This window comes from Argopecten irradians, chromosome 14 (genome assembly GCF_041381155.1).
Source record: "Argopecten irradians isolate NY chromosome 14, Ai_NY, whole genome shotgun sequence".
Taxonomy (NCBI): Eukaryota; Metazoa; Mollusca; class Bivalvia; order Pectinida; family Pectinidae; genus Argopecten; species Argopecten irradians.
Genome location: NC_091147.1, coordinates 32412342 through 32426274, shown reverse-complemented (window position 1 = coordinate 32426274; position 13933 = coordinate 32412342). Strand labels below are relative to the sequence as shown.

General features: G+C 34.3%; 1 protein-coding gene across 16 annotated transcripts in view; it reads right to left on the bottom strand.

Annotated features, from left to right (window-relative positions):
• Positions 1–116: 116 nt before the first annotated feature.
• The window catches only part of LOC138308199 (uncharacterized), a 17512-nt gene continuing 3695 nt past the window's right edge, over positions 117–13933 (bottom strand). For 5 of the 16 annotated variants that reach the window (XM_069249160.1, XM_069249162.1, XM_069249163.1 and 2 more), the window contains 4 exons: positions 13576–13848; positions 5900–5960; positions 3460–3602; positions 117–2654 (listed from right to left, as the gene is read on the bottom strand). In XM_069249160.1, coding sequence (XP_069105261.1) covers positions 2385–2654; positions 3460–3602; positions 5900–5960; positions 13576–13848 — 747 coding nt within the window. In that variant the 3' untranslated portion in view covers positions 117–2384. Of the gene's footprint in view, positions 2655–3459; positions 3603–4613; positions 4672–5899; positions 5961–13575; positions 13849–13933 lie in introns of all 16 variants that reach the window. The other 11 variants (XM_069249152.1, XM_069249151.1, XM_069249149.1 and 8 more) reach the window with 11 other exon arrangements.

The following is a 13933-nucleotide window of genomic DNA, read 5'->3' as shown; positions in this document are numbered from 1 at the left end:
TCGACAATGCAGAAATCTTTTATGTGTGGCCATGTTTAACAAGCAATATTCCCGTGTGCTATGTTAGCTTAGATATCTTATTCCCACTAACTCATTATAGAATTCTACCATTCTACTACAGTACATACATTTATTTCAACAAAATAAGTTACAGCTAAAAGTTCATGACTACATTACATATACATAGAAATATGGAGGCTATTAGAAAAAAACCTGTTTCATGATATCATGCTCTCGAGTTACAATATATCCATAATGCTACTGTTATATTTGAAAAAATAGCACATGTCCAACTCACCAAAAATAGCACATGTCCAACTCACCAAAAATAGCACATGTCCAACTCACCAAAAAATAGCACATGTTCAACTCACCAAAAAATAGCACATGTCCAACTCACCATAACATAGCACATGCTCAATTCACCATAAAATAGCACATGTCCAACTCACCATAAAATAGCACATGTCCAACTCACCATAAAATAGCACATGCTCAATTCACCATAAAATAGCACATGTCCAACTCACAATAAAATAGCACATGTCCAACTCACCATAAAATAGCACATGCTCAATTCACCATAAAATAGCACATGTCCAACTCACCATAAAATAGCACATGCTCAATTCACCATAAAATAGCATATGTCCAACTCACCATAAAATAGCACATGCCCAACTCACCATAAAATAGCACATGCTCAACTCACAATAAAAAAGCACATGCTCAATTCACCATAAAATAGCACATGCTCAATTTACCATAAAATAGTACATGTCCAACTCCCCATAAAATAGCACATGTCCAACTCACCATAAAAAAACACAAGCTCAATTAAACTTAAAATAGCACATGTCCAACTCACAATAAAATAGCATATGCTCAATTCACCATAAAATAGCACATGTCCAACTCACCATCAAATAGCACATGTCAAACTCACCATAAAATAGCACATGCTCAATTCACCATTAAATACCACATGTCAAACTCACCATTAAATAGCACATGTCCAACTCACCATAAAATAGCACATGTCCAACTCACCATAAAATAGCACATGTCCAACTCACCATAAAATAGAATCAGTAATCACTGACATCTAAAGTTTCGACAACTTTAAGGATATTTGTTTGTCAACATGAACAAATAATTTTACAAACAACAAAATAGAACAGTTACTAGATTCATATTAAGAACATTTAATAACAAAAAGGGCATTCAATCCAAAAATTGCATTTATGATATCAAATTGCAATTGTATATTTTGCATTTAACTTAATGCTTAAAACGTTGTGATAAAGTATTTACAAAACTGGCAAATGAACTTCAATACTATATAAATACTATTATATAATGTGAAATCCAAATTACTTCAATGAAGATGGTGGTATTTTTTAAACTAAAACGCTAAAACGTCCTCTCGACTGGCTATGTCCGTGTTGACATTTCCACACAGCCCCCGCTTTCAAAGAGTATGGCGAATTTATTTGTAGAGCTGTGCTAACGTTACAGGGGACTTTTCCATAATTTCAATGGTCAAAACTGGACGACATAAACATAACTTGACTGTCGTTTGATATGTAAGGACTTTTGAAAGGTCATTGACCGCATTTATACTTGCTTTTTTTTTTTTTTTTGCCCAACTATTCACTTTAAAGTATCTATACGGGTTACAGCACGCGTGTACTTTTTATATTGTTTTCAAGTTTAAGAATTGTATAACATCAAATTGATAAATGATAAATTATATCAAGACCAAAGTAAACTTTTCTCCTTGTCAACCGTACTATCCAGTACTATCCAATTTTGTAAATAAGAACAGTATGTAACATAAATCATATGTTCGGTGCATACATCGGACGCTGTGATCGTCTTACCACATATAATAATTCCCAGTCCAATGTTATATCGCACGCTGTGATCGTCCTACCACATATAATAATTCCCAGTCCAATGTTATATCGCACGCTGTGACTGTCTTACCACATATAATAATTCCCAGTCCAATGTTATATCGCACGCTGTGATCGTCTTACCACATATAATAACCCCCAGTCCAATGTTATATCGCACGCTGTGATCGTCTTACCACATATAATAATTCCCAGTCCAATGTTATATCGGACGCTGTGATCGTCTTACCACATATAATAATTCCCAGTCCAATGTTATATCGCACGCTGTGATCGCCTTACCACATATAATAATTCCCAGTCCAATGTTATATCGCACGCTGTGATCGTCTTACCACATATAATAATACCCAGTCCAATGTTATATCAGACGCTGTGATCGTCTTACCACATATAACAATTCCCAGTCCAATGTTATATCGCACGCTGTGATCGTCTTACCACATATAATAATTCCCAGTTCACCTAGCTTAGTTTTACAAATCCAAAGAATGAAGCATTTTCACGAAAGTCCGCTTTCACATTAGTATGGTCTGAGTGTGTTAGGAATACACTGTCGCCGGCGTCTATTCTAAACACTCCCACCGACGAACAGGTGATGTTGCCATCAGTTCGTACGTCTTGTTCGCCATCAGATACATAGTCCATCATGCATTTCATCAAAATGTTCTCGCTGTTGTTGGTATGTCGAGCAACCACCTTGAAGCCTTGGTCTGGTCTCCCCTTTAGGGTTACCTGAAGGGCAAACATACTCTCGGTACAAGGGTTATCTACCTTTGAAATGAAACATATTGACACAATATGCAGATTCGTTATTAGATCTACTTATCTACACCCAAGACACTTGTGATCAAATTGCTCCCCACTTCCCTGTGATTCCTATACCATTATACTGTATAACTTTCACACAGAGGGTTTATTATCGCTTTATACGCGTTTACAATGAAATCTTCGAAATCTTAACACCAGCGAATTATTCAGAAATATTGACGTAACAATTTCTAAATGTATTGTAAAATCATCAGTGAAAATTTAACTTCTGAAATATTGCCCGTTAATCTAAAGCGTACTTATGTAATTGCATTTCATTTATCAGAAAACAATATGTTCGTTAATAAGAGTAATCAAATCATAAAACATATGACATATATCTACATTGTTATGTTGACAATTTGCAATATCTAGTCTTTGTATCGAATCAATATTTCCATTCTATTCTGAGTAGGTAAACTTTCAATGATTTTGTCGACATTCCTGTTATACAGATAGTCTGTATTACAAATATACACAACGGCGGATTGAATTCTTAGAAAAAATAGTCCCTAACGAATTTTAGATTTTGAAGGGATTATCTATTGTAGACGATTTCTATAACACAAACAGCTGGGTGTACTTTCATCATAAATCATATCGCGGTGTGTTTAGAGTTCACTTATATTTATGGTGACATATCATCATAACATAGAAAATGTATTGAAGTGAAGTATGCCTGTATCTATGAGGTATATAACTGACTATTTGTGATATAAAGTGTCCTAACCTGAGCATACAACATGTACAGTCCGCCTTCGGCGATGGTGACGGTGCCTGAGGTGTGGTATAACATGAACTTCTCCTTCAGGTCCGGCCTCTTGTACGCCCAATCAGAATACTGCCACTTGTGGAATCTTCCTGCAAAATCATCTGTAAATTAATATTAATAAGCATATATGCCGTCTTTGCATATGATAGAGTTACCTGCCTTGCGGGTAGGTATCCATTGTGACCTTACTATCTGGTGAGCGTAATTCACATCGTTTCGCTAAAATTTATGAAGTTACGTCCGCAAACACATGATATCACAATGAATACCTACCTATAGATAACTATGTAATATGCAAATGCGAAATTGTAAACAAATTCAAGCACATTATCCAATTATAATTGCACAATGAAAGGTCAATATGCATTCAAAGCAAATATCCTATATAATAAAGATTGAAATCATTATCCGAACATTGATATCATACCACCAATAAATTTCGGGGATATGTTTGCATTTTTTCTTTCAACAGCGAATAAGTCATTCACAAATGATAAATGATAAGGAAACTCTTAAAGCTTAATGGCAACCATTTTCAGTTTATAAGAAAACACAGTAGGGGTTACATTTGTTTAATAACGGTGCGATTAAGTAGTAAAAGCCTAATGGAATTGCAAGTAACTTCTTAGGATAAAGAGTGTTGACAGCATGAATTGACCATTAAAAATAAAGAAAGGCATATATAGAGCATTAGATAAAAGCGACAGCAATGCAACTAGTTCATAAGCTAAACAACATAATTGCATAACGGTTGATTTATTAGAACATATAAATAAGTATAACCTCAATTCGCAAATGACCTCTATTTCATTTTCTGTAAACGGCAATGCACCTTGTGTGAATATGTATTATTTGCTTTATATGTTATGTTAGGTTCTGTGTGATTTTTAAAACTCGACCCATTGAGCTCGTGCATAGTAACTTTGAACTTGCTTGAACACATATAAATGAGGTAAGGATCTAATACCATCTTTACTACTTAACGAAAAGGTAAATTGTGTACAAATCTTTAGACAATTACTAGTACTGTAGATGAAGAACTGAACATGACATTTGCGTGTGAACCAACCCTATCTGTGTGCCTAGTGATATATGTGTATTGTATTAATTACCGTGAGGCGCTTCTTCGTTATCGTCTGCCTTAAAATGCATGAACGACATCCCCTTCCCCTAAAACAACAAATTAGTAAACATGAAATAAGAGAATGCTCTATTTATACAAATTGTATTATTTGTCATATGATCATTACTTTTTCAATCTCATCAATGATGATGAAGAGGATTAGTGGTATAATGTGACCGGCGTAGGCGCCCTGGTGAACATTAATTACAGTATGGTTCTGTGAGATTACGCTATAAAGTTGGATTGACATCTAGAACAGAAAGAAACCTCTTTACAAGCTTTAAATGTGCACCGCGATAAATGCCCGTACATAATAAAATCCGTCTTAAATCAAGACCCTGCATTTGCAAATGTTGGTTTGAGAGATAACATAGCTGATTATTTGTCTACTTTTTGTATGTTCTATTAGAAGGATAATCGCAAAACGCTTTTATGTTGAGAACATCAGAAAATCTTTCCAAGAATATAACCGTGTATAGATTTCTTTTTTGATTTTAGAAAATTTGAGGTGAATCGTCAATATTAAATGAAAAAATCATGTTTTTGCCATGTAATTTATTGAATATTATGCAAGGTAGGGATACCGTGGACAAAACTGCTTGTGACTACTGAAGTAATTTAAGTGAACAATTAACGTTAGGTATAAAGATCTGTTTAGAACAAGTGACTATTTCGATGTTGTGAGAAAAGTAATTAACGCTCCATCGTATCATAATGTGAATGTTAAATATCGTATTTCAGCTTCATCAGTGTAAAAATATCATTTTAGATCACCCTTTATGATATACTAAATCATTTCTCGGGGTTTAAAACAAGTCATCATACCTGCTATAAGAGTTTATATATTATGGTGGTTGTTTTAATTTTTTTGAAAACAAGTGTTTGATTATTACCCATAATGCAATTACGTTGATTAAGCTAGTTCATTGATGCAAAACTATTCAATATTAACTAAGCAAGCAATACTTGAATTAGAACTATATGTCTATGCCACTAGATCCATGTGTCACACTTCAAGTACTGTAAGTCACGTGGTGTGATGCTCAAACCTGCTTTAATATGTATTATTGAAGTAGGAACTCAGAACCAACTTTGATCTTGGCACTTAGATCTGAATTTGTTTTAGTTACCCTCAGAAATCAAGATGCTTAAGGGTAATTAAAATTAGTTTAAAGAAAAACTGTAGTGTTGTTATAACCGGAAGTGTTTCAGTAACCGGAAGTGTGACACAGTGGATGAAGATTTAAGATAGATAGAATAGGGTGACAGACAGACCATTACCCCGAGGCCGATGTTCGTTACCGTCCCCCTCAAAATGCACCGACAGTAGTTGACGCTACAACAAACATCGAATTGGTGAAGGTTTTACATACCATTAAATATAGTTTATGTAATTTGGCATGAACTATATTGGTGGGGAATGTTTTGGGATTGAATACGGAGTCACACCAAGTGTTCAAATAAAACCTGCTTAGTCACTTTAGAATGTACCCTATTGATATACCTTTAGTCAGGCATGATAAAATGTACCCTATTGATAAACCTTTAGTCAGGCATGGTAAAATGTACCCTATTGATAAACCTTTAGTCAGGCATGATGTGTCTGTTATGTACAAATTTTGTGTGACAAACAACATATGCTAAAGTATTCATGAATCATTTTATATCTTAATAGATTCCTCATAATTATGGTACTGTTTCGAAAACTTGATCACGTCAAAATGGATATATATGGAGGCAAAATATGATATGTCGTTGTAACCCGAAACACTAACCACTCTGTGCTCTAATAGTAGCATCTGTCAAGTTAATATTGATTTACAATATAAATCATTAATTATACGATATTAAAGTGCTTCAACTGCATCAGAAACCACTAGTCTAGGCTATACCATTCTACAAATTAGCTGTACAGATTATTGGTGTGTACTGCCTCAACATCGAGGCAAACACCGATTGAAACACAATACAACTAACATGAAGTGAATAAGATATAGTCAGATAATGTAAATATACATCCCCTTCGAACAACTGATATAAAATCAAAATATATAGATATAACATTATTTTTTATTTCATATTTTTTTTAATTGATATGTCTCTCACGTAGCACAATAAAACTTATTTTACTTTATTACGCTGTCAAAAGATGGAATGTGTTCATGGATAAAATAGGGTTTTCTCGATAATGCTATCAGTTCCTTTTTTTCGTGGATATTACAAAGAATTTCACGACTCTTGAAAAAGGTTCTATAAAGATCAGATAACTGGTAATTCTGTTTCCCATCATGCAACACTCTTCTTGCTGTGGCGTAACGCATGAGTGACGTCACTTTTGGATAGTCCACAGAGTAGCAATGATTACAACTCCATAGTACCAATACCCAAGCAGTCAATAGGAAACCAGTATTTTGTCACATGATGAAATATTACATTTGGTTTTTCCTCAAAAGCCTAACCCTAAGTTGATGGCAGTTGTGGTATATTTCTCAAATAACAAATTTGTGAAACTTCCAGCTAGGAAGTACGAATATCTGTCAGAAATCGGAGAACCTCATCACAGACAATTTAAAAGCCTATACCATGTATTCTGACGTATTACGTACTTGGATGTGTAGGAATATAGTAATAACAAAAAATTTAATCTAATAAATCCGAACAGGACAAACCACGGATAATGTGAAACGTGATTTGGTTTTAGTGAGATGTGTATAACGGCCTCTTCCGATATAGAGCTGTATAACTGCACCGCGGTATATTGGATATTTAAATCTTACGTCAGAAATGACGCGGACACTGTACCAGGTAATTAATATACATGTATAGTAAAAATCCTATTTTATTTATGACCCCCGTATCAATAACTATAACGTCCTAAAGTGGATATACCAATCCTGGAGGTAATTTATCACACAAACTTTACCACTTTACTATGATTATAAGACGATTTTGGTTTATATTCATGTTTTATATATTTACCCAAAACAAATCCTGAGTCATCATCAAGAACCAGGAAGTTTCATCGATTGGTCAATTATTCAACCAATCAGAGATCTATCAGAGCGCATTGTTTTGTCGCGGGGGGATTTTTGTTTGTTTTGTTTGATATCAAGCAGAGCGTGGCCAGGTTACAGACCAAAGTATACTGGTTCAAGGCCGATAGTTTACCCTATGTACCCATTGTGTTAGCTGTAGTGCCGTATTTATATATACACAGCAAAGGAGTGCAAAACCTGTGTCCGATAAATTTACAGGTTTACAACATATCTCAGGCATGTACTGTCGCAGTCGATATGCTTCGTTGTCAATACTATAGGACTGAATATGATATAGTACTGCTGGAGTTTGTCGGTCATACCATTTGGTGGGATAGCACTATATTATTTTACAGATTCCATTCTTTTACAATGGAGTAGGGGAGTAAATTATATGTGTTGATACTTCTATATATATCTATATATTAAAACACGTTACTGTAAAACATTATTTTCATAACCGCATGCACCATAAAATATATATTATTTCCAAATGAACAGAAGTATATTGGATATATCAAGTCAACAAATGGTGGAAAAACGATACAGAAAAGAGTATAACTTTAAGGCTTTGTCACCTAGTCTGCAGACATATATATGAACACCCTTCCAGGACATACGACTTTAAGCTGATTATCGATGAACTTTCTACATTTTGTAATAGTGCAGTGAGCCGCTAGACCAAATCGAACGCGCGACCCCGTCCGAAAACCAGCTACATAATCCCTTTTTTCAAATATGTTCGCCCCCTAACACAAACCAAGCCATGTTCTCCCTCCAAGGAAGCTTCCAATACTTCGACTTGGAGAGGTCTACGGCATCAAATATAACAAGACGAGAGTATAGTTGGCCGACAGGTGGGCTCGAACCAGACTGTATCAATATTTATTATACCTCACTTTTATTTAGAATGTTCTGATTGGATTAAACTTGATCACATGACATTGAATAAGTTAGATGTTTCCCCGGAATTGGAAGGCGAGGGAAATAACCCCAGGGAAATAACCCCCGAGGGAAATAACCCCAGGGAAATAACCCCCGAGGGAAATAACCCCAGGGAAATAACCCCTTGGAAGCTCCGCACGTGACCGGAAGTTGACGTCATCTGCAACGTCAACCAACAATGGCAACGCTGTTGTTTATTTTTTTGTAGCCCAACGAATTTAACAACGTTGTTGTTGGGAAATATCTTCATGGATTCTTTTAACAGAGATTTTTTTTTCTTTTGATTTTGTTCGGTATAATAAAATAATTATGTCCCTATGTGTCGGGATACATCTAGAATTGTCTCCCTGGAAAGAGTTATTTTCTCTCGGGCTTCGCCCTCGAGAAAATAACTCTTTCCAGGGAGACAATTCTAGATGTATCCCTCCACAGAGGGCCATAATTGTATAATGTACATAATAAAAAAAAATATACTAAACTCCTACTAAACCACTTTACATGGATTATTTAGTTTAAAGCCATTATATAATACATATCACTGTCGAGTCTCCCAATCAGGAATGGAACTCGGAACTTCGGTATGGAAATCCACGCTCAACCGACAGAGCCAAAGGAACATGCTTCAATACTTTTATGTTGGTAGTTTGTTTTACACAAGACTTTAGAACAGAAACGTTGTAATGTTGTTCTCAATATAATCTTTACATAATTACACAGCAAGTTAAATTTTCTGTTAAAAAATGATTTCAAGCGTGCAATACTAAATAGCGAGTGTGTTGACATGATCAGTTGCGGAATGACCATAACCCGATAAAGTGTACCCGTTATGCCTTTCCGTGCAATTCAGTGCTTTTTCCTGGAAACATTTCAAATATAGTTTTATCACTAGATTAAACCGGTGTAGTTTATACACTGATAGCCTCCAGCCTTGGGTTGAACGCTGTATGATAAAGTAGGTATACATATGTACTTGTGTACATGCAAGTAAATATTTGTTAAAGTAGTGTTCAAATACTTAAGAACAGATATAAATGGAGAGAGGAGGACACACTCCAAACCAGCCTGAACAATTGTCATCTACACAACAATGAAAAGAAAATGGTAGCAAACAGAAGTCTCTAGAAAACGGCTACCATATTAAATAAAATATCGAAATATAAATTGACTAAAACCATATTCAAAGAAAATGTCAAAATACGAAAATAAACCATATCAATCAAAATAACTAACATTTGTAAATCACAAATCAGTCAAATTGCTATGCGACAATATGTCTGTAACAGGCAGACGCCATTGTATGTCAGTCAACATTTCCGATAACCCAGTGGTTACTATCACTGTCGTGGTATCTACACCTGGACTATGTCATAGAAAAGCTGAAGGCAACAGAAGACATAGGTAGCTTGGTCATTTGATGTATATCAATACAATAACGTTACATTATTTGTATTAGACGCTGCTTGTCGCTCTCCGTAACCTTCAAATGAAGTTTATATACAGACGTATGATTGGTATTTTTTAATCCTGATCTGCCTCCAGGTTTGCTACAGCATCGTTCAAGGTTAGGCAAGACGGCAGTGATAGTAAACCCTAGAATACTGATCAATAACAAAGAATAACAAAACGTTCATGAGCGTAAATACATTGTCCTGAGATTAAATGCTTTTGAATATTTTACTCAATCCTTATTACTCCTTCTTAAGTGATGTGTAATTGAGTGCTCTAAAATAATTTAAGTATTAAATCATTAACGAGTGATAACATGTACTGTATTTATTATAGGTATAATTTAAGTTTTAAAATTGGAAAATTTCTTCTTCGACTATCGTATAATTATTGAAATATGAATATTTGTTAAAATAATACATTACAATTGGATAAAAACCTCAATAATAATTGAATATAACAAAATGTATCAGCTGGCCACGTTCAAAGATGGTACTAATTAGGAAATAATCAGATGTTAATGCTTTCTCATTAACAGGCTAAGATAACGTTTACATACAAGGCAATAAAAAATTATGAAGAAATGCCAATGTTTGATACGGACACCTTAGGAATCAGTATGTTTTAGAGAAGGGCGTCCGGACTTGATGGCAAACATTGTTTAGTTGACAAAGATATGTAACGTCATTGTATATGACGAAACAATAAAAGGAATAGGCGGTGTTGCCTATGTTATAACGAGAAAATAAATTAATTGTTTAGAACTGTTTGTTTTCAAGTTGACTAATAATTTTGAGCTGACTTTAAATACCAGGACTGTGGTAGAGATATAGTTATTATATTGTTATAATGGTGCCATACCGACCATTTATTATCTACATACAGTGACCAAGGTATTGTATGTGTTGTTTTCCTTAATATATCGACGTATACCTCTAAATAAATGGTGTATCCTCATATTAATAGGAAATTTAACTTTTCCTTCTAAATCAAGAGACAACCATTTAGACATTGACTTCGTTAAGCCACCAAGTAATATGAAGAGTTTTATCAAAGGAGAGGTATCACTTTGGGCCGTTATACGGTCACTCAGTGATAAGTAAAATATTTTGCATGAAGATACATTAGGGTTAGCTGCATATTGTATGCTATTTAGATCATCTGAATTTTTTCTGCGCTCCTGGTAATTTCAGAGGTCAAAGGTCAAAGGGTGAAAATTCACATTTTCATTATTGAAGTCCTAATTAATTAAAAATGAGAATTAAAATAACATTTTTTGCAGGTTTTGGCTGTAAATATTGGTTTGTGAAGTTCATTTTAGAAAAGTGATGAACAATTCAAAATGTAGGTCACAGTGACATAGTTAAGCATTTATTCACTTTAGCATTAAATTTGTTTTTAATATTTTTGCTGAAAACGAGGATTTTTCAAAAAATTTGATAGACTGAAATTGATGTTTAGTACTGCATAATGATCTTGACATGATCTGCTGAAGATGATTACATCCTAGGGTCAATTGGCTTGGTCACGTGCATAAATTAGGTCATATTAAATGAATGGTATCATCTGTCCATAAGCATATGTTGTTTTCCCATGTTTAAAGCAGGATTTTAAATCATTTAGACTTGTTTTATGAGCTTAATTTCAAGCAATGCCTTCACTGAGGTAGGATGTTAGAATTATGCCTGCTGCTCCACTGCATGATTGTGAAAGGCGACTAAATTTGGAATCTTAATTTCATGGTTACATAGATGAATAAAGTTGTCATTCATTCCAAAGCTTCAGAGTGACGTGTAGAGCTTTATTTAGGTTATGTAATGATCTGGTTAATATGATGGCATATTAGGGTCATATGAGCTGGGTGGCGGGGATTAATTAGGTCATATTCAATGAAAAGTATGTTCTGTCAATTATGTATCTTCTGGATTTTCTATGTTTAAAGCAAATGTTTAAGCTATTTAAGTTTGTTTTAGGAGATAATCACAAGCAACACCTGCATTGCATTTTGTTAGAATTGTGCCTGCTGCTCCATTGCATGAGCGTTAAAGGCGACTAAATATTGAACCTTTATCTCGTGGCTTTAGCAAATAATATCATATATTATTTTATTATTATTAACTGGTTTGTAGTGATAAGAAAGTTTTCCTGAGAAAGAAACCTTCTATATGATATTTGAGACAGAAATCCAGTATGTTTTGATCTAGGTAGCCACTACAAATGAAATCCCAGATTTAGTCGCCTTTTCCGATCATGCAATGAGGCAGCAGACACACTTGCTTTAAACATGAAAAATCCAGATGTTACTTAATTGACAGACAATAACATTCATTGAATGTGACCAAATGTATACACGTGACCCCGCAAATGTGACCCTAGGATGTAATTATTTAAAGCAGATCGTGACAAAATACAAATCAAGTGCTAAACATTACTCCAAAGCTTTGAAATGGTTGAAAAATTTAAATATTTTCATCTCAATAACCGCGAAATTAAGATTCCAAATTTAGTCGTCTTTCACAATCATGCAGTGGGGCAGCAGGCATAATTCTAACATCCTACTTCAGTGAAGGCGTTGCTTGAAATTACGCTCATAAAACAAGTATAGATTATTAAAAATCCTGTTTTAAACATGGGAAAACAACATATGCTTTGTGGACAGATCATACCATTCATTGAATATGACCTAATTTATGCACGTGACCTAGCCAATTTGCCAACTAGGATGAATCATCTTCAGCAGATCATGTCAAGATCCTTATGCAGTACTAAACATCAATTTCAAGTTATCAAATCTTTGAAAAGTCCTAGTTTTCAGCAAAATATCAAAGTTTTTAATGCTGAAATAGAATAAATGCTTAACTAGGTCACTGTGACCTACTTTTTGAATTTTTCATCAATTTATGAACTGAACTTCACAAACCCAATATTTACAGGCAAAACCTGCAAAAATGTTATCTATATTCTAATTTTTAATTAATAGGGACTTCAATAATGAAAATGTAAATTTTCACCCTTTGACCTTTGACCTCTGAAATTACAATCAGCGCAGAATAAATCGGATATTCTGAGTTGCATACCATATGCAGCTGGCCCGAATGTATCTTCATACAAAATATTTTACTTATCACTGAGTGACCGTAAAACGGCCCAAAGTGATACCCCCTCCTTTATAATATCGGCATATATAATTATGATAGTTACACAGATTATCTTAATTGTCTAAATGCATCCTACATATATGTATATTAGTGGTCTTAGGGTCTCTATTATTAATAGTATCATGATGTCATTATATTTACGTGCATTTCAGTTGGTTTTTATTACCTCCCCTTATCATACGTTCACTTTATCAACACTTAACGCCAGAGGGCGCCACAATAGTATTTAAATATTCTTTTTTTTCAGCTATATTACATGATATCAATATATAAATAGCATTATCGTATGACTATGCCACGTTAAATCATAGCAAATGATATTGTTTAAGCAGTCTTTTGTGTATGAATGATAATAGGGGTGCTCTACCTTTCTGATAGCCTCGGCTACGATGTGTTCCACAGAATTCCCTAATGCCTTTTGTACAGTTGTTTTCACAAATCTTACCAGCGATTTTCCCGTCGATCTTTCTTTTTTCTTTCTTTTTTGTCTTTTCAGACATTTTTTTCTCTTTTTCTCAGTCTTTTCTTCGATGCATCTATTTGCAGACCTCTTCACAATTTTCATTTCCTTAGAGATGTTGTCATTCAAATAATATTCGTCTGTTTCCAACTCATTGTCGTTTGAATCTCGGTTTTCATCCTTGAAAAAATGGAATAAACAACTTATAATCTTAATCTAATCTATTGTAGGATTTAGAACACTTATTTTCATTGCAAAATTTTAA